The sequence below is a fragment of the Bidens hawaiensis genome, unplaced genomic scaffold, assembly GCF_021521415.1.
Source record: "Bidens hawaiensis isolate Kalapana, Puna unplaced genomic scaffold, B.hawaiensis_p1.1 tig00008044_1, whole genome shotgun sequence".
In the NCBI taxonomy this organism is placed as follows: domain Eukaryota; kingdom Viridiplantae; phylum Streptophyta; class Magnoliopsida; order Asterales; family Asteraceae; genus Bidens; species Bidens hawaiensis.
In genome coordinates, this window is record NW_027491567.1 from 211,997 (window position 1) to 234,904 (window position 22,908).

The following is a 22,908-nucleotide window of genomic DNA, read 5'->3' on the forward strand; positions in this document are numbered from 1 at the left end:
TGAAAAAAATTACGGGTTTAAATTTCGGTGTTTGGATTGAAGTTTCGGGCTTGTTTTGGTTGAAAACTTTGAAAAAAAAAACAAGTTTTTTAAGTTATTAGTTGAAGTTTTAATGTCATCGTGTGAAAAGTGTGGAAAAAACTAGTTCCGGGTTAAAGTGTCGATGTTATTATGTTGAAAAGTGCAGAAAAACTAGTTTCCGGTTGAAGTTTCGGGCCCGTTCGGTTGAAAACTTTGAAAAAAAACATGACTTTTAGAGTTTCGTGGTGAAGTTTCGGTGTTCGGGACGACGTTTCGGGCCCGTTCAGTTGAAAACTTTGAAAAAAAAACATGTTTTTTAGAGTTTTGTGGTGAAGTTTCGGTGTTCGGGACGACATTTCGGGCCCGTTCGATTGAAATCTTTAAATAAAAAGCATGTTTTTAGAGTTTCGGTTGAAGCTTCAGTGCTCAGGACGACGTTTTAGTGCCGTTCGGTTGAAAACTTAAAAAAACATGTTTTTTTTTAAGTTTTGGGTTAAAGTTCGGTGTTCGGGACGACATTTCTGGCCCGCTCGATTTAAAACTTAGAATTAAAAACATGTTTTTAGAGTTTCAGGTTGAAGTTTTGGTGTTCGGGACGACGTTTCGGACCATTCAATTGAAAACTTTAAATAAAAACATGTTTTAGAGTTTCGGGTTGAAGTTTCGGTGTTCGGGACGACGTTTCGGACCTGTTCCGTTGAAAACTTAAAAACATGTTTTTTTTTCAAGTTTCGGGTTTAATGTCTAGGCCCGTTCATTGAAAACTTTGAAAAAAAAACCTTTTTTACGTTTCGGGTTGCAATTTGCATATTATTCAGTTTGAAATGTGTGGAAAAAACTATTTCGGGTTGGCGTTTCAGGCCCGTTAGGTTGAACACTTTAAAAAAAAATCACCTTCTTTAAGGTTCAGGGTGAAATTTGAATGTTATTCGATTGAAATTTATGAAAAGTGGATTTTTATACTCTTATGAAAAAATTTTAAGGACCAAAATTGATATTTCCATAGCTTTGAAGGGTTACATTTAAAATAATTGGTTAATTAAAATATTGAAGGGAAATTAAGCCAGAGGGGCACATATAGAAATTCTAGTTAGCACAAGAGTACGAGAGGTGCTCATCATAAAAGGGCATAATGCCATAATAGTTATTATACAACACAGCTAGACCGAAAACTAATGGCGGGAGTTTAAATGGGCCAGCCTGAAAAGTCCGGTGGAACAAAATGCGCAAATTGAGAATGAGACCTACAAAGTGCTTCCGCCCATTCAACACAAGGGCACAAATCATAATTTCTCTTTAGCAAATGCATCTTCGATGTAATTGAACTGGAATACTAACTCATCTAAGGTTCAGGTAATACATAACTGCCAAAGCATACACTTCTATTTACACTGATTAGCAGTCTAAAAACATTTGCTAGATACTAAATGTAGTCAACAGGTACAACCTTGGTAAGAACAAAACAAATGAAACACTGAAATCCAGTTACATCGTACCTGATCAGTGTTTGTGAGGCAACAAGCCTTCATTTTTGGCCATTTCATATATCGCGACCGACATTAACACTTTAGCATCAGGGGTCAAACGCCAAAGTCCATCATAAGGAACCACATGCACTTTAATCAGCTCACCATGTTCCCTAAGCCCGGTTTCTTTTCCTTGCAGCTCTTTAACCACATCTGCACTTACACTTCCTCTGTACAGAAGTAAACTAAGTTCCTCATCGCATCCACCCTAACAACAAAACATCAAGCAGATTAATGTTGTCAGAATTCAAAACATCTGGTTTTTTAATGCTGCTAAGATTATAATACCGGCAAGGGGATAACTTTGTTTCCGGTGGAAGGGTCTAGAAACGACGTGAGATCAATCATGTCTTCAAGTTTTAATTCAATGCCAGTCTCTTCTTCGACCTCGCGTAAAGCTGTACCAAAAATATCACCTACATTGTCATCCAACATGCCAGCTGGCAGCTCCAGCATTGGCCTCCCCACAGGCACCCTAACCTTAAATATTATCATATTTAAATATGATTAAAATCATAATATTATGATTTAAATGCAAATAACACACCTTACCTGCTCGGTAAGCACAGTGTAAATTTTCCCTTCGGATTCCAGCAGGATTAGAACCGCTACAGCCGGGCCTCTTGCAAAAACAATACCTGGAACGTTTTGTCCAGTTTCCTTATCGATGACATCTGCTTTAAATTTGAGAAAGCCGACACGCTTGCCAAACATGTCCACACCCTAATTTTACAAAACGCATAGAGATCAAACATAGCAGATGTATCGCACCGGCTAGACGTGTAAACAACCAAACGAACACGAACAGAGTACGTCCGTGATCCGAATGTAGTCCATGTTCATTCATTAAGAAAATGAACGTGTTTGTGTTTGTTTGTTTTTCATTAACAATATAAACGCACGGTTCATGAACGTAACGAACGAATATGACTGAGCTAAAACCAGTTAAAAATAATGTACGAAAAAATGTGTTGCTCTAAGGAGTTATCAAAACTAGATCAAGTTGTAATGGGCCAAAAAAATTTTAATGAGTATATTAATGAACGAACTGAAACAAACATAAACTACCGAACATAAATGAACATAAACAAATTCAAATGAACGGACGTTCACGACAGGTGTTCATGTTTGTTCGTTTAACTAAATGAACAAATTTTTTTTGTTCAAGTTAGGTCATTTATGAAAGTTAAAATACAAATGGGTACAAAAATGAGAAGTGTGAGAAGGATTTGCAAAAACATAAAAAACCCCAAAAAAAATCAAAAAATAGTGATAATAAAAAAAAATCATAACTCAAAATATAAATACAAACCGAAAAAATAAAAAAAAAATAAAAACTAAAACGTTTCCCCCGTCATTCCCGTTAAAAAAAAGGTAGAAAAGACACAATGCCCAAAAAAGAGACAATGACGAAAATGAACAAAAACACAATTATAATCAAAAAAAGACACAGTACATAGCAAAGTACATTATAATGCTAAACAAAATATAACACAACGTTGAATAAACACAATATCAAGAAAAAAAAAGACACAATGTCAAGGAAAAAAATACACAATCAATGACGAAAATAAACACAAAACACAATGATAAACAAAAAGACAAAATGATCTTTTTCCCTCAACATTGTGTGTTTTTTTTAAGAACGAGGAAGACGGTGGAAACATTTTTTGCTTTTACTTTTTTTGTTTTTTATTAAATTTTGAGTTATGATTTTTTTATTAATTTTTTTTTAATTTTTTGAGGATTTTTTTGTGTGGCTACAAATCCTTCTCATCCTTCTCATTTTTGTCCCTCTTTGTAGAATAACTTGACCACAAACATAAACAGACTTCCCCTCGATGGTTCACGACATGTTGAACGCTTGGTTTGGTTTGTTTACATGCCTAGCACCCGCACAAAAAAAATAGATGTATTTTTTTTTAAAGATAATACCTGAATGAGAACGTTTTTTAAAGACAAAGATCCATCTGCAAGGAGCCCTTTCTCACTTTGAATATTCTTTAGCCACTGTTGAAATAAAGAGCAACCAACAGCATTCCTGCAAGCTTTAACTGTTATTTTGTGAAATAAAATTATCAAGTTTTTCTTTTGAACTTTGAAGTGTTATTTAATTATAATTTTCATATTCAATTAGTATCCAAATCATCCTATCAGACACTAGTCAAAATGATGCTGACTTTTGTAAGTGTATGATTCTTTCGCCAGTTATCTTATATGAACTTGCTGAGGTGGGAATAAAAAAAATAGTAAAAAACTAATACGCTGAATTTGATATATTATCTAGAATTGCAGATTACTCTATCAGTAGCATTTTGAAAAATTATTGCCTAATGAAATTTGTGGAATTGCCAAAAAACAATAATCAGAAGTGACTTTTCAAAAGTCAACCCAAGCTTAAGATATCTAAAACCCATGGTACAATGTTTGTTACTTTATGCCATGAGAACTATATAAAAGGTGTGGATTTAAAGCGGATCCAAAAGCTAGCAGACTCGTACATGGACCAACTAGATAGAGGAAAATGGGCTAGAAAGAAGCCCATTTAAAAAAAGATATTAGTTGGGCTACCCTCATAAGCAAGGGGCCGAAACATGTGACAAACTGCCATAGACGATTTGCCCAACCCTCTAACCCAAATTTCCTGATTCAAACTCAACTCTTTTTCCTATATTTTAAAAGTCTTTTTAATTTTTATCTTTTTCATCGTAAAAACATGTCAATCTTTGATTTGAGAAATTTACGTGTTTATTTTATCAGTCAATTTTAATTATTGGACAATCAAGCCATGGCTGGGATTCCTTATTTGCACCTCCTTTTGACTTATATAAGTTGTTTTTGATAAGGCACTCCCTCCTAACTTATCAAAAACTCTTTTTTCCTTCCTTAAAAACTCAAAAAAGTCATATTATCCAAACACTTTTTTAACTTATAAAAACTAATAAGTTACAAGGAGGTAAAAATAAGGGATTCCAAACACCCCCTCAGTTTTAGTTTCCCAAAATTTGGCTCGACATGTCAAATTTATATGAGCAAATACCATAAAATACCAACATAAATTCTGTTTATCTTACAAATTTCCCTCTACGCACAAAGTTCATCTACATGTTAAATTTAAACAATATTGTGAAAAAAAAAATTTAACACGCAGTTTTGTTCAAATTTAACAAGTAGAGATATTTTATGTCAAAAAATTTGTTGGGAGACTTTTTTTGGGAAAAATATCAGAAATTATGTTGGTTTTCATTTTTTATGTTTATTGCCAAATTTATATATATTTTTTATCGCAATTTCAACAACTCTCTAAAAATTCAGAGGCTATCCTTGATTGTTAAATAATCACTTCACCATTAATCATCTTCAATGTCACCTAATAATATGTTTCCTATCAAAATTATTTGGAAACCCCAACTGATGATATCTAACATCTAGCCAAAATAAATCAGTTAATGTAACTAAAAGCAAGATGACATGTGACATAATAATAATAATAATAATAATAATAATAATAATAATAATAATAAATGAGTAACTAAAAGACTAGCCTGAAATCGGTATCAGAAACACCGGGTGCAGCAACAAGCGTAACGGGTTCGGTGGGTCGGGTCGGCAAATTGATAGTGTGGGTGGTTTGGCCCGATGTTGACATTTTGGCAAAGACGGATCTTGTAATTATAGTGAGGTTTTTAATTGGAGAAGAATATGTTAATTTGTTGATGTGGGAGAACGACGAGGTGGAAGATGAACACCAAAGCGTCATCGTTTGGACTTCACGTTGAGGTGTAGAATTGGAGGGGGGATATCTTGATTTCTTGTAAATTAGCAGAAGGATATATACATTTAATTAGTCCAGCAGAAAATGCTAGAGAAACTAAATGAGGATCAGATCCTGGACAGAAGTTGTATAGACTTTTTGATGTCTTGTCTTCTGTGTATATATTTTCGACTTCAATGTCGTCTGGGCTAAGAGCCCTAGCTTTAGACCAGACTGATCGGAATTCGTCCAAACTTATTAGGTCGATTTCTTCATTCTGAATCTCTATTCTTTTTTCTGATCTTCCTTTCAAATGGTGAATTTGAAAAGTTAACCGGTGAGGTTCTTGTCGTCTTTACTACAGGTATAGGAAAGATAGAAATTCTTAATGGAATTTCTTTTCTTCCAATTTTGTAGAAAATCTCGTGGCTTCTTGTTGGGCTTGTAACAAGGAGCTGAATTTTTTGTAGGGAACTGATGTATTCTGGACATATTTTGAGACAATAGCCCAGTCTGCATAAATTCCTCTGTGGTCTCCATAAAAAATGACGTAGAATCTTGTATTTTGATTTCCTGGATATGTCACCTTTTGAGCATAGGTGGTTTTAATAGTTTTTGGCAAACTGTCAGCCGTAAACGGATTTGAGTTGTCTTTACCGGAGCCGTTTGCTTCCGAACTAGAAGATGATTATTGCTCATCTTTTGCCTCATGTATGCTTTTTCCCAAAGCATCAGGGATCAACGGACTTGATTTTTCTTTACCTTTAGCCGTTTGTAAAGGAATAGATTATGTTTTTAGACTTTCGTCTTCCTGTACAGAATTTACAGTTTTGGTGTTAAGCAAATTATTGTATAAAACAATTTGCTGTTGCACAGCTCGTAATTCTATTAAAAGAATTTTTTCTTTTAGGCGTAGGGCCTTGATTTTTTCTTTTTCTTCTTCCATCACAATTCTTTTTCTAAATGAGGGTGTGATGAACTTTTGAAAGAGACGCATTCTATTTATAGAAAAAGATTACGTCATTGCTTACGTATTTTGAAAGTCACGTGTCAAGCTATCAGCTAGCATGTTTTTTGATCCTTCAAGATGTTCAATATTAAAGTAATATCTTGAAAACCACATCTACCATCTAACTAGGCGTCCTTGCTTATTATCTCCTGAAATTTTTGTTTTTAGGAAATAAGTGAAGTTTTTATTATCTGTCTTGACTATGAATTTTACAGGGGTTAGATAAATAGAAAATTTTAAAATGATGTTTTTTACTGCCAGTAATTCTTTTTCATTACTGTGATAATTCCTTTCAGCTGGTTTAAAACTTCCAGATGTGTATTTACAAATTTCCTCTCTATCAGCTGTTTTTTCCTTTAAGACCCCACCCCAAAAATCATTTGAGGCATCGGTTTCAATTATAAGAGAGTTTTCTTCTTTTGGAAGATAAAGTCTAGGAAAACTTTTTAAGTTTTTCTTTATCTTTTTAATGTAATCTGTATCGGCTTCTTTCCAATCTCATACATAATCCTTTTTTAATTTTACCTATAGCGGCTTTCTGAGCTCTGCAAGCTTAAGAATGTAGCTTTCAGCATAAGTTAAAACACCAAGAAATCTTTGCAGATGTTTTTTATCTTCTAAAGTATTTGGAAATTTATGTAAATTTTTCAAAATATGTTTTTGTGGACAATGAGTTCCTTGATCTATTTCAAGACCTAAAAAGTTTATCTTTGTTTTAAAAAGATTTGCTTTCTTTTTTGACAAAATAATTCCATATTTTTCAATTGTTTTTAAAACAGATAAAACATGAAAATAGTGATGTTCCTCAGAGTTAGAAAATATTATGATATCGACTATGTAGACGGTACAATAATCTTCTGATCCTCTTAAAGCATTCTGCATATGTCTTTGAAATATGCTAGGTGCTTGTTTTAATCTGAAAGGAACTACCTTCCATTGATAATGACCATCAGGACATGTAAATGCAGTTAATAACTGAGATTCTTCATCTAATAGTACCTGCTAGAAACCACTTTTGCAGTCGAAACTAGAAAATATGGTTTTTCCTCTTAAGAGGGTTAGTAATTCTTGCATACAAGGAAGATTATGACTGTCTCCTATTGTTGCTGAATTAACCGCTTTATAATTTACGACCATTCGCTTTTTTCCTCTTCTTTTTTTAGCTTCATTTTCAACTAGAAACGCTGGTGACATATGAGGTGGTGACATATGAGGTGACTTACTTGGAACAATTAATTTTAGCTCAAGTAACTCTTTAATTTGTTTGCTAAACTCCTCTCTATCTTGTGGACTGTATTTCATTGGTTTTACTCTGATTACAGTCTTAGGATCTATTAATTTTATTGACGCTTTCATCCAGTTTTTGGATTTTTCTGGGTCAATGGGATTTTCTGAGCATACTTTTTCAAGTAGTGCTTCTATTTTTTGATATTTTTGTATTTCCATGAAATATTTTTCTTCTGGTTTTATAACTTCTTAAGTTATATTAGTACCAAGTATTTGCTTTATTTTTGAATCTATTTTCATTGACACAAGAAAATCGGGGTTCCCAATCCGAAGTGCTTTGGTTATTTTCTTAATCAGAATCATTTCTTGATTAAGATGGAAAGATATTCTGTCTACCATTGTGTAAAGGGTCCATATAGCTGACAGAAATTATTTCCAATAAGTAAATCTATTCCTGATTCCTGTTGATAAATGGTAGGAATAGGGAATGGTTCTCCTGAAAAGTAAACTATAAGATTTCTACAAACCTTATTTAGTTTAATCGTTTCTTCATTAGCTATTGTTACTTTAATGTCATTGGGTGTGTTTTCCCAAAGTTCTTCAAGGATAACGTATTTACTTGCTAAACAGAGGCTTGCTCTGGTATCAACATAGCAATCGTTTTATATCCTTTTAGAAAAATTTTTCCTTTGATATAAATAGAGTTAGGATTGGTTATATTAGCATAGACCAATTCCTCTTGTTTTAAAATATTTTGACAAAAATGTAATTTGCCTAATTCATTTTCTTCTCGCTTATGGGTTGTAGTCATTCTGAGTCAGTAGAATCGTCAGAAGAGTCGTATTTGATTGTTAATGAATGTACTTGAGTATACCCATCGTAAATATTTTCAGAAGGAAAATATCCTTCTTCTTCAGCTTCTAAAATGAGCTTTGTTTTTTCTGGGAATTTTTGTCGGTTAGGACATTCGCTGGCATAATGTCCTTTTTCAAAACATATCCAACATCTGCATTTTTTCTTTCTTTCCGGACAGATTTTTGGTTTTTCTTTTGAAAAATATTTACTTGGTGTAAATTTTTTCTTCTTGGTTTTCCAAAACCTTCTTTTTGTTTTATATTTTCTTTTATATTTCTTTTTGAAGTATTTTTTATCTTTGGGTGGGTCACATCCAAAGGATAATTGAGGTGTTTCGGTTAAAATACTGCAACATTTTTTGTTAAATCTTTTTAACTGTTTTTGTTTATTGGAGAAATCACAATAGACTGCTATTTCTTTTTTAACAATTCTTGTAGCAAATCCGAGGGAATGCATAGTAAAAGAATTCTTTTCTTTATTCCATCTTTCTTTGGTTTTTTCTCCTACTATGGGGATTTTCATTAAGTAGGCTTCTATCCAGGAATGATATTCACATGTACTTAACTTGTACAAGTTTTGCTCAAATAAGCAAGTGAAATCGTCTAAAAGACATATATCACATAATTGTGCTTTCGTAAGATTTTGTCTTGCTTTTTCCAGCAATTTTTGATTTTCTTGGTCTTTATTTGTAAAAAAATCAAGACCTAAAAACATCATATACATGGCGTTTATTAGTTCATCAAAGAGGTCTATACCATTCATGTTTTCATTCCAGGTTGTACCTTTAATGAAATCTTGAATAATTCCGGAAGATTTATGTTCTATTAGTAATAAAAACTGCTTTAGCATTAGAGAACTCTTCTGGATTGGATTGGATAATGAGACTAATCTCAGTATTCCATTTGTCTATAACTTCTTTTCTTTTTGCAAGATCGAAGATATAGTCTATTTTAATGGTGTCAATTGTGATTGAACTTCCATTATTAGAATTTGGTATACCTTTGTGATAAGGCATAGAAAATTTTACATTTTTCTTTTTGTGGCTAGTATAACTAGTACTGGCCCGATTTGTTCTACTATTGTACATAGGAGTATATTCTTCAGAAGAACTTTCATCTTCAGTTATAGGTTCTGGTGTTGTATCTTTTTCAATTTTAGGTTCTTTTACTAAAAAAACCTTTTCTGGAAAATATTTGTCTCTAAGACTTTTATTTTCCGCAAATTTTTGTTCGCATTCTTTATCACTTAGTGACATTAGTTGGACTAGTTCATGTATTTGTTTAGCTGAGCCTGTCTCTAGCTGGTTATCAAATATTTATTCTACTTTTTGAGAGATAGAACTCATTTTTTCGTTTTGTTAAGCTCTTGAATTTTTCTTTCAAGTTTTAACTTTTGCTTTAATAACTCGGATAGAGTTTTTAATTTGTCACCTGGATGCATACTCCAGTCATTCTGAATTATGCTGAATTTTTGAATTATGTGACGTTTTTGTATTTGTAGATCAATTTCCAAATTTAATAATTTAGACATCTCACATGGGTTTCTTACTTTTAAAAAGTTATCACATGGACGTTGTCCTTTCATGTCAGCTTTTAAAGAATTGTATTTTTTAATATTCTATGGTTCTTTCGTACCAAAAGGCCATTTTAATGCATTTGGACATTTAGAACTTCCTAATGATGGATTTCTTACATTAAAGTTAGGAAAAGAGTATTTTTGAAATCTTCCTCGTTCGTTGAAGATTTTTGTGTGTTGTTCTATCTTTTGAGGCTTAGCTTCCTCTAATTTATCAATTTTTTCTGAGACATCCTTAATAATCTTTGCAGCTATAGTCTCTAGATTTTCATTGGTAGATAATTTTTCTACTTTATTAATTAAATCTCTAATTAATTCTTCTAACTTTAGAAGAGAACTCATGTTGTGGTTATTAGAGTTCTTCTCGCTTTAAGCTTAGAGAGTTTCTTTCTAGCAGCAACTAATTCTTGTTTGAAGAATCTTATATTCTGAGCTTTTATGTTATCCTGTAACATAAAGTTATATTTAGTTTGGTTTATTCGGCCTTCATATATCAGAATTTCATTTTTTTCAAAGTTAATTGCATCATCTAGAGCTTTAACTGCTTCTATGATTGGCGTTAAAGACATAATATTCCTATAACCTCTTTAAGAATTTCTCCATACTTATCTATTCTTTCTGACATAGATCGTATTAATTGCACTTCTGTAGAAGTGGAAGTTGGTTCTCTAATTCTTAGAGTGTGTCCAGAAAAACTGTGTCTAGGTCTAGACTCTAAAATTTGTTTATTTCGAGCTATGTTAATTGCCTAATTTTCTTGAAGTTGTGAAGGTTCAGTGAATTTACTTTCTTCTACTGTTCCTATATCTGAGAATATATCTTCGATTGTTATACTCTCTTTTTCTTTATACTCTATTGAATGAGTACTGTTGGTAATAGCATACGATATTAGATAATTAATCGTAAATACTTTATTTCCTGGTTCCATTAGATCAGTTCTTACGCACTGATGTATGAAGCTAAGAGTTTTGTCGAAATCTTTTGAATCTCGATGTAAAGCAAATTTAGGGTATACAATAAACATAAATTTACCATAAACTAAATTTCCTTGTACTACCCCTAAGAGAGCATCTTGTCTGTTAACGATTCTATTATCAACAACAGCCATTTTTATAGGAAAATTAATTCCATCTCGGAACTGTGCATTTAGTAGGATTTTTACCGCTCCTATATGCACCATGTTCATTGATTTTCTTAATTCGGGTTTAATAGTCAAAAGTCTTTTTGCTATCTCTCCTCTAGTTAAGAGTGGCAAAAATACTTTTCCCGATGTATCCTTTATGTCTACTGAAAATTTTTCAGTATTAAAGCAGTAAAGGATTTTATTTTTTTCTTGAAAAAGCCTTTGAAACTAGGATTTACAAACTATTAGGTTGATTAAAATCATGTCTATTATCAAGCTTGAACTTAAGCTTGCTTAGTTTTGTTAATTGGTCAGAATAAATCATGTAATCTGACTGAAAACCTCTTTCATTTTCATTAAAGTTTATAACTTCAATATTTTGTTCGTATGATTCTTCAGAATCATCTTCAATTAAAAAATTTTTATTTTCCATTTTAACTGAGCCTAAGGCTTAGTGTTTAATTTTTTTTGAGCACAAGGCTCTAACTTTAATTTTTAAAAATTTGAGCACAAGGCTCTGATACCAGAAGTGTAGATATCTTGTTTTCATGATTATTGAAAATAAGTTTAACTTGGAGTTTTTACCTTTTTAAGCTTATACTTAGAAACTTATATAAGCTAATTTGAAAAAGTTTATTTGAAGAAGAGTTTTTTAGCTTATTTGTGTAAGGGTGTAAGTTACTTATTTGTCCTTAAATGGTGATGATTAATAATTATTGAAGCAACTTATTACTCTAACAAACTTAAGAATGATGGATTTAACAACTTATTATCAACTTGTAGAATATAAGCAAATCCAAACACTTAAAAAGAGCTTATCAAATAATAGAAAATAAGCTATAAACTACTTTAAAATATAAGCATAAGCCAGAAAATAAAAGCTAGGCCAAACATTCTCTAAATAATAAATTACTGGGTTTGGTTGGTTTGGCCTACATTTTTTTGATAAATCTTATAGTTTTTTTATTTTTATTTTTTACAAAATAAGCTTAACTTAGTGTTTGGTTTAGTCTTTTAAGCTTAAGCTTAGAAATTTACATAAGCTAATTTGAAGAAATTTATTTGAAGATGGGTTTTTTAACTTATTTGTGTACCGGTGTAAGTTACTCATTTGTCCTCAAATAGTGATGGATTTATAATTATTTAAGCAACTTATTACTCTAACAAACTAAAGAAAGGTGGATTTAACAACTTATTATCAACTTGTAAAATATAAGCTAATCCAAACACTTAAAAAGAGCTTATCAAATAATAGAAAATAAGCTATAAGCTACTTTAAAATATAAGCATAAGCTAGAAAATAAAAGCTAGGCCAAACACCCTCTAAATAATAAATTACTAGGGTTTGGTTGGTTTGGCTTACCTTTTTTTGACAAATCTTATAGTTTTTTTATTTTTATTTTTTTACAAAATAAGCTTAACTTGGTGTTTGGTTTAGCTTTTTAAGCTTATGCTTAGAAACTTATATAAGCTAATTTGAATAAGTTTATTTGAAGATGGGTTTTTTAGTTTATTTGTGTAAGGGTGTAAGTTACTCATTTGTCCTCAAATGGGGACGGATTAATAATTATTGAAGCAACTTATTACTATAACAAACTAAAGAATGATGAATTTAACAACTTACTATTAACTTGTAGAATATAAGCTAATCCAAACACTTAAAAAGAGCTTATCAAATAATAGAAAATAAGCTATAATCTAATTTAAAATATAAGAATAAGCCAGAAAATAAAAGCTTGGCCAAACACTCTCTAAATAATAAATTACTGGGGTTTGGTTGGTTTGGCCTACCTCTTTTTGACAAATCTTAGAGTATTTTTTTTTTTTTTTTTTTTTTTTTTTTTTTTTTACAAAATAAGCTTAACTTGGTGTTTGATTTAGCATTTTAAGCTTATGCTTGGAAACTTATATTAGCTAATTTGAATAGGTTTATTTGAAGATGGGTTTTTAGCTTATTTGTGTCAGGGTGTAAGTTACTCATTTGTCCTCAATTGGTGACGGATTAATAATTATTGAAGCAACTTATTACTATAACAAACTAAAGAATGATGAATTTAACAACTTATTATCAACTTATAGATTATAAGCTAATCCAAACACTTAAAAAGAGCTTATCAAATAATAGAAAATAAGCTATAATCTACTTTAAAATATAAGCTTAAGCCTGAAAATAAAAGCTAGGCCAAACACTCTCTAAATAATAAATTACTGGGGTTGGGTTGGTTTGGCCTACCTCTTTTTGACAAATCTTATAGTTTTTTTTTTTTTTTTTGTTTACAAAATAAGCTTAACTTGGTGTTTGGTTTAGCTTTTTAAGCTTATGCTTAGAAACTTATATAAGCTAATTTGAAGATATTTATTTGAAGATGGGTTTTTTAGCTTATTTGTGTAAGGGTGTAAGTTACTTATTTGTCAGCAAATGGTGACGGATTAATAATTATTGAAGCGACTTATTACTCTAACAAACTAAAGAATGGTGGATTTAACAACTTATTATCAACTTTAGAATACGAGTTAATCCAAACACTTAAAAAGAGCTTATCAAATAATATAAAATAAGTTATAAGCTACTTTAAAATATAAGCTTAAGCCAAAAAATAAAAAATAGGCCAAACACCCTCTAAATTATAAATTACTGGGGTTTGGTTGGTTTGGCCTACCTTTTTTTGACAAATCTTATATTTTTTTTATTGTTATTTTTACAAAATAAGCTTAACTTGGTGTTTGGTTTAGCATTTTAAGCTTAAGCTTAGAAACTTATATAAGCTAATTAGAAGAAGTTTATTTGAAGATGGGTTTTTTAGCTTATTTGTGTACGGGGATAAGTTACTCATTTGTCCTCAAAAGGTGATGGATTAATAATTATTGAAGCAACTTATTACTATAACAAACTAAAGAATGGTGGATTTAAAAACTTAATATCAACTTTTAGAATATAAGCTAATCGAAACACTTAAAAAGAGCTTATCAAATAATAGAAAATAAGCTATAAGTTATTTTAAAATATAATTATAAATCAGAAAATAAAAGATAGGCCAAACACCCTCTAAATTATAAATTACTAGGGTTTGGTTGGTTTGGCCTACCTTTTTTATTTGACAAATCTTATAGTTTTTTTATATTATATTTTTATGAAATAAGCTTAACTTGGTGTTTGGTTTAGCTTTTTAAGCTTATGCTTTGAAACTTATAAAAGCTAATTTGAAGAAGTTTATTTGAAGATGGGTTTTTTAGCTTATTTGTGTAAAGGTGTAAGTTACTCATTTGTCCTCAAATGGTGACAGATTAATAATTATTGAAGCAACTTATTACTCTAACAAACTAAAGAATGGTGGATTTAACAACTTATTATCAACTTGTAGAATATATGCTAATCCAAACACTTAAAAATAGTTTAACAAATAATAGAAAATAAGCTATAAGCTACTTAAAAATATAAGCATAAGCCAAAAAATAAAAGCTAGGCCTAAAACCATCTAAATAATAAATTACTGGGGTTTGGTTGGTTTGGCTTACCTTTTTTTGACAAACCTTATAGTTCTTTTATTTTTATTTTTTATACAAAATAAGCTTAACTTGCTGTTTGGTTAATCATTTTAAGCTTATGCTTAGAAACTTATATAAGCTAATTTGTATAAGTTTATTTGAAGGTGAGTTTTTTTAGCTTATTTGTGTAAGGGTTTAAGTTAGTCATTTGTCCTCAAGTGATGATGGATTAATAATTATTGAAGCAACTTATTACTCTAACAAACTAAAGAATGGTGGATTTAATAACTTATGATCAACTTGTAGAATATAAGCTAATCCAAACACTTAAAAAGAGCTTATCAAATAATAAAAAATAAGCTATAAGCCACTTTAAAATATAATCATAAGCCAAAAAATAAAAGCTAGGCCAAACACCCTCTAAATAATAAATTACTGGGTTTGGTTGGTTTGGCCTACCTTTTTTTTGACAAATCTTATATTTTTTTTTATTATTATTTTTACAAAATAAGCTTAACTTGGTGTTTGATTTAGCCTTTTAAACTTATGCTTAGAAACTTATATAAGTTAATTTGAAGAAGGGTTTTTTAGCTTATTTGTGTGAGGGTGTAAGTTACTCATTTGTCCTCAAAAGGTGACGGATTAATAATTATTGATGCAACTTATTACTCTAACAAACTAAAGATTGGTGGATTTAACAACTCATTATCAACTTTAAAATATGAGCTAATCCAAACACTTAAAAAGAGCTAATCAAATAACAGAAAATAAGCTATAAGCTACTTTAAAATATAAGCATAAAACAGAAAATAAAAGATAGGCCAAACACCCTCTAAATAATAAATTACTGGGGTTTGGTTGGTTTGGCCTAACTTTTATTGACAAATCTTATAGTTTTTTTATTTTATTTTTTTACGAAATAAGCTTAACTTGGTCTTTGGTTTAGCTTTTTAAGCTTATGCTTATAAAATTATATAAGCTAATTTGAAGAAGTTAATTTAAAGATGGTTTTTTTGCTTATTTGTGTAATGGTGTAAGTTACTCATTTGTCCTCAAATGGTGACGGATTAATAATTATTAAAGAAACTTATTACTATAAAAACTAAAGAATAGTGGATTTAACAACTTATTATCAACTTTTAGAATATAAGTTAATCTAAAAATTTAAAAAGAGCTTATCAAATAATTTAAAATAAGCTATAAGTTACTTTAAAATATAAGCATAAGCCAGAAAATAAAAGCTAGGCCAAACACCCTCTAAATAATAAATTACTGGGGTTTGGTTGGTTTGGCCTACCTCTTTTTGACAAATCTTATAGTTTTTTTTTTATTTTTTTTTAACAAAATAAGCATAACTTGGTGTTTGGTTTAGCTTTTTAAACTTATGCTTAGAAACTTATATTAGCTAATTTGAATAAGTTTATTTGAAGATGGGTTTTTTAGCTTATTTGTGTAAGGGTGTAAGTTATTCATTTGTCCTCAAATGATGATGGATTAATAATTATTGAAGCAACTTATTACTATAACAAACTAAAGAATGATGAATTTAACATCTTATTATCAACTTATAGAATATAAGCTAATCCAAACACATAAAAAGAGCTTATCAAATAATAGAAAATAAGCTATAATCTACTTTAAAATATAAGCTTAAGCCAGAAAATAAAAGCTAGGCCAAACACTCTCTAAATAATAAATTACTGGGGTTTGGTTGGTTTGGCCTATCTCTTTTTGACAAATCTTATTGTTTTTTTTTTTTTTTTTTTTTTTTTTACAAAATAAGCTTAACTTGGTGTTTGGTTTAGTTTTTTAAGCTTATGCTTAGAAACTTATATAAGCTAATTTGAAGAAATTTATTTGAAGATGTGTTTTTTAGCTTATTTGTGTAAGGGTGTAAGTTACTCATTTGTCCGCAAATGGTGACGGATTAATAATTATTGAAGCAACTTATTACTCTAACAAATTAAAGAATGGTGGATTTAACAATTATTATCAACTTGTAGAATATAAGCTAATCCAAATACTTAAAAAGAGCTTATCAAATAATATAAAATAAGCTATAAGCTACAATAATATATAAGCTTAAACCAAAAAATAAAAGCTAGGCCTAACACCCTCTAAATAATAAATTACTGGGGTTTGGTTGGTTAGGCCTACCTCTTTTAGACAAATCTTATAGTTTTTTTATTTTTATTTTTTACAAAATAAGCTTAACTTGGTGTTTGGTTTAGCTTTTTAAGCTAATGCTTAGAAACTTATATAAGCTTATTTGAAGAAGTTTATTGGAAAATAGGTTTTTAGCTTATTTGGGTAAGGGTGTAAGTTAGTCATTTGTCCTAAAATGGTGACGGATTAATAATTATTGAAACAACTTATTATACTAACAAACTAAAGAAATGGCGGATTTAACAACTTATTATCAACTTGTAGAATATAAGCTAATCAAAACACTTAAAAAGAGCTTATCAAATAATAGAAAATAAACTATAAGCTACTTTAAATTATAAGTATAAGCCAAAAAATAAAAGCTAGGCCTAACACCCTCTAAATAATAAATTACTGAGGTTTGGTTAGTTTGGCCTACCTCTTTTTGACAAATCTTAGAGTTTTTTTATTTTAATTTTTTACAAAATAAGCTTAAGTTGATGTTTGTTTTAGCTTTTTAAGCTTATGCTTAGAAACTTATATAAGCTAATTTGAAGAAATTTATTTGAAGATGGGTTTTTTAGCTTATTTGTGTAAGGGTGTAAGTTACTCATTTTCCTCAAATGGTGACGGATTAATAATTATTGAAGTAAGTTATTACTCTAACAAACTAAATAAATGGTGGATTTAACAACTCATTATCAACTTTTAGAATATAAGTTAATCCAAAAACTTAAAAAGAGCTTATCAAATAATTGAAAATAAGCTATAAGTTACTTTAAAATATAAGCATAAGCCAGAAAATAAAAGCTAGGCCAAACACCCTCTAAATAATAAATTACTAGGGTTTGGTTGGTTTGGCCTACCTCTTTTTGACAAATCTTATAGTTTTTTTGATTTTCTATTTTTTACAAAATAAGCTTAACTTTGTGTTTGGTTTAGCTTTTTAAGCTTATGCTTAGAAACTTATATAAGCTAATTTGATTAAGTTTATTTGAAGATGAGTTTTTAGCTTATTTGTGTAGGGTGTAAGTTACTCATTTGTTCTCAAATGTTGACAGATTAATAATTTTTGAAGCAACTTATTACTCAAACAAACAAAAGAATGGTGGATTTAACAACTTATTAACAACTTGTAGAATATAAGCTAATCCAAACACTTAAAAAGAGCTTATCAAATAATAGAAAATAAGCTATAAGCTACTTTAAAATATAAGTATAATCCAAAAAATAAAAGCTAGGCCAAACACCCTCTAAAAATAAATTACTGGGGTTTGGTTGGTTTGGCCTACCTTTTTTTGACAAATCTTATAGTTTTTTTATTTTTTATTTTTACAAAATAAGCTTAACTTGGTGTTTGGTTTAGCTTTTTATGGTTATGCTTAGAAACTTATATAAGCTAATTTGAAGAAGTTTATTTGAAGGTGGGTTTTTTTCGCTTATTTGTGTAAGGGTGTAAGTTACTTATTTGTTCTCAAATGGTGATGGATTAATAATTATTGAAGCAACTTATTACTTTAACAAACTAAAGAATGGTGGATTTAACAACTTATTATCAACTTGTAGAATATAAGCTAATCCAAACACTTAAAAAGAGGTTATTAAATAATAGAAAATAAGCTATAAGCTACTTTAAAATATAAGCATGAGCCAAAGAATAAAAGCTAAGCCAAACACCCTCTAAATAATAAATTATTGGGGTTTGGTTGGTTTGGCCTACTTTTTTTTTGACAAATCTTATAGTTTTTATTTTTTAGTTTTACAATATAAGCGTAACTTGGTGTTTGGTTTAGCTTTTTAAGCTTATGCTTAGAAACTTATATAAGCTAATTTGAAGAAGTTTATTTGAAGATGAGTTTTTTAGCTTATTTGTGTAAGGTGTAAGTTACTCATTTGTCCTCAAATGGTGATGGATTTATAATTATTGAAGCAACTTATTACTCTAACAAACTAAAGAATTGTGGATTTAACAACTTATTATCAAATTGTAGAATATAAGCTAATCCAAACACTTAAAAAGAGCTTATCAAATAATAGAAAGAAGCTATATGCTACTTTAAAATATAAGCATAAGCCAAAAAATAAAAGCTAGGCCAATCTCCCTCTAAATAATAAATTACTGGTATTTCACTCTTTTGTCTTACATGTTTTTTTAAAATGAGATTTAGTAAAGCACCCTAAAACTTTAATTTAAAAACTTAGGTCTTAGATTCAAGTTCTACTAGTAATAAAAGTAAAATGTTTTATGTTGGGTCAGATGATTTTCTTATTTGTGATGGAATGACACGTTAGTGATCCAAAGGGTAATTAAAAAAACATTAAAAGACTTATTTTATGAAAGTTAAATTTGTTTTTTATCATAAAATTTGAATTTTAATAATGTATAGTATGAATACTTGTTGGATAATAACTAAGAGCATTCTCAACTCGTTTTTTTAAAAATTTTAGGGAGATTTGTAAATTATATGATATGGTTATGAGTGGAAGGGCAAATGTTATATGAGAAAGTTAAATTTGAGATTTCATTGTTCATATCGTATAATTTTTTTAATATATTCTTTTAAAGTGGTTGTGAGTAGAGTAGAGAGAAAGTATAACGATAAAGGTATAAAATGTATTATTTAGGTGTTGTTTGTTTTTTAAGACAAAAACTATCTCCAATCTGATTTCATGTCTGCAACTGAAGATGTGGTATGAAGGTCTGCAATATGAAAATATAATGTTGTTTGTTTTATAAAGTACATATCGTTTGCATAAACTGATCCGTCCTCCCCCATGCGCACCCTTTCTTTTGTGACACCCGGTCTTTTTAAGTCTAATAAACTGCTAATGTAATCTAGGTTTATAATGTAATATGATATTATGAAAGAATAAGAATAATAATATTTTAGTCCAAAAACTCCAAATATATACGTGTTATATTTTATTATGTTCAAAAAGTTAATTTTTGACGCGTAGCAAATACTGCGCGAAACTAACACTATTAGCAACCCGAGTGAGGCTAACGGTCCAAATAAATTCCTAAAGGTCGGGAATGATCTAAAATAATATAAATAAAGTGAAAATATTAATATTAGCTCATAAACATAATTTTAGAATGTTTGGTTCGCGAAAACTGGAAAATAAGCAATTACCTTAAGGACCCGAAACCAACCAACTCCAAAAATTTACATCTTTATATGGTTTTGAAGCTAATTTTATGAGGAGTTCAAATATGTAATTGGTTTTGCATAAAAATAAGCCTAACTAGTTATAATTTACAAATTATAGCAAAAAGGGTTAATAACCAACTTATTTTAGCAATATATATACATAATAACTATCCCCCCCTCTTTCCTTTGGTCGGCTCTCTCTCTCTCTCTCTCTCCCACTCCATTAGGTTGCTTAATCATCCCCCCTAAATGCATGCATGGAAGACACAAAACCCTATAAACACACTTGTCCCAACACACATCCATTTTAAATTCCAATCATCACTCCACCACCTAACACAAACCACCACCCCACTCTTCCTCCCTTCTCTCTCTCTCTCTCTTGGCCGAACACCCCTTTCCATTATCCTCTCTCTTTCATTTTCATCAAAACACTCATTATTTTATCAAAAACCCTAAGATTAAATCAAAGAAGATGAAGGAAGGACCACGATAGGAAAGATGGAAACTTGAGCACACCTTCGGAGACCATCAGAAATCATTCCCCTTTCACCTTTCTTCTAAACCCTAAGGTAAAATCCGAGCCCTAGTTTGTTCTTTAAGTTTGGATGCAAAACACGTGTTCTTGCACCTTGAAAGAGTTCACACAAGTCATTAAATCACAAAACTCATGTGAAAATGGAACTTTGGAAGCCAAGTGTGTATGTGCATGTGAGTCGTGAGTGTATGTGGAACCCAAATCCACATACACATACAAGCACATATGCATATAATTCCATTTTCATATTTATTAAGCTTGGTTTAGTGATTTTAAGATGTAAAAGATTAGAAAATGGAATTAAAAATATGAGTATGGAAGAGATAGAGAGAGAGAGCCGTGAGTAGAGAGAGAGAGAGTATGAATATGTGTGTGTGTTTTTCAAGTGTTTAATATTACATGCATGTACGTATCTTGATGATTCTTGTTTAGATATTGTTATGCATGCTTAGGAATTTATGTTATGTACATGATTTTTTAGAGCTGGATTGATATTATCATAATGGAGTAAAATGGTTAGCTTAGACTTATGTAAAATCATATGAAAATATATAATACCTTCATGCATGTCATATATTTGAATTGCTTACTTACTCATGAAATGTGCATTGTAAATATTTTTAAGATCAATTTGAAATGGATGACAACAGTTGGAAAAGTAAAGTTTTAAATTGTAATAAAAACCATAGTTAATATAATTAAATGAAGGAATAAAATATGATTTTTCTAAGTATTATAAACTAGGATAGAGCCCGTGTAGTACACGGCTAATAAAACAAAATGAAAGGTTGTGAATGTATACCAATTAATAAGAAGAGAAAGCTAACATCAATTCATCCTAGTTGAGTTGGTAAGCCTCAGGCATTTTAAAAGCAACATAGTGAGTTCGATTCACAACAACATCATATTTTTCATTTTATCATTCATGAAGGGGAATTGTAAAAATGGAAACTTTACACTTGTCGGCCTATGTGGAGGATTTAATTGATTGACATGTGGAAAATTGTGTTGCTTTAATATATAGGTAGATGCTACGTATCATTGGAAAATGATTTCCTAAGTCTATATATTAACGTGTAACAAAATGAATCTATAATGATAATTAAATGCATGTTTATAATCAATAAAAATATAATTTTAGGAAATAATAATAAATCTGGAAATTTATACATATTAGAATAATTAGATTTAGTATAAAATATGCTTTACTTGGTTCAAAATGAGTGTCGGTTACTTAACTAGTCGAAAAATCGGCTTTTTAACGCAAGCCGGCAAGGATTTTAAGAGCTGAAATGAAACAGCCCCTAAAACCTAAAAGCTCATATACATTACACTATATATTAAGTGTAATAAGGTCAAGACGATAAGACTTAGCAATAAACGAGTTGCGTCTTGAAAGACGACGCGAAAACGTTAAAAATAAGCATTTCTATTAAGAATTAAACTAAACTGACAACGAATATATTTTTACAAACTAACTTACAAAATATATATAATTTAACTATAAAAACTAAAGTTTTAGTTAAAAATATTGGGATATATTAAAAACATTAACTAGTTCGCCGTTTAACGCGAAACTGACAAAATCGGTAAAATGCCATTTAAAACACAAAGAATTACAAGTTTTTAAAAGACTTAATTAATTCAGCAAATAAATAGGTACTTTTACCATATTCATATTTTAAACATTATATTAAAAATTAATAAACAATTTTGAAGAAACAATGCTTTAGTGTATTATTTGCAAAATTGATGCTAAGTGTATAAAAGTACATGTTACTTAATATAGGGAATATGCATATATATATTACATATAAAAGGTTTAAGATGGACAAAATAGTAATTTGGGAATTCTAAGACGATGTTAAATCAATATAGTGTAACCCCCAAATCTCCAATTAAAGCCCACCTTCAATTGCAGTAACCCTTAATTAAAGCGCCTTTAAATCAGTTGCAACTATTCAATTGAAATTCTATCCTCTAAAGAAACCCCCACATTCAATTGCAATTACACTGATTTATCCAACGAAACTGTCATCGACTTAATGCATTCAGGTTGCTTCATTTGACCTTGCAACACACCATCTATCAAACCAACTGCCTACCAGGTAATATTTGGGTCTCCTATTGTTTTTACTTCATCTGCATTTTTTTGGGATAACAAATTCATATTGTTTTCTATTGTTTTTAGTTTATCTGGACTTTACTTAGGATCACAAATCCATATTGTTTGGTTTGCTATTGCTTCTACTTTATCGGCCTTTTGTTGAATTCATGGATGGAATCGAATTATTCAATTCCTATTCTATGTTTACCTTTACAATCCGAATCCAAAAACCTCAATAATTGAAACCCAAGCATCAATAATAATATACCTTCCGCAACCGCTACACCAGCCAGAAATGCTCGAAATAAAAGGCTGAATCCAAAATTAAGATAATTTATTACAACCGGAGTGAAATGATTCCACAAACTGAAACCGAACAAAACTTACAAT

The 22,908-nt window shown here is 30.0% G+C and overlaps 1 protein-coding gene across 1 annotated transcript; it reads right to left on the reverse strand.

Annotated features, from left to right (window-relative positions):
* Positions 1-1,521: 1,521 nt before the first annotated feature.
* LOC143636783 (nudix hydrolase 14, chloroplastic-like) lies at positions 1,522-5,307 on the reverse strand. Its single transcript, XM_077104289.1, has 5 exons — positions 5,093-5,307; positions 3,483-3,588; positions 2,100-2,270; positions 1,836-2,027; positions 1,522-1,755 (listed from the first exon to the last, which is right to left on the reverse strand). The coding sequence occupies exons 1-5, from the start codon at positions 5,305-5,307 to the stop codon at positions 1,522-1,524; spliced, it is 918 nt and encodes a 305-aa protein (XP_076960404.1).
* Positions 5,308-22,908: the final 17,601 nt, after the last annotated feature.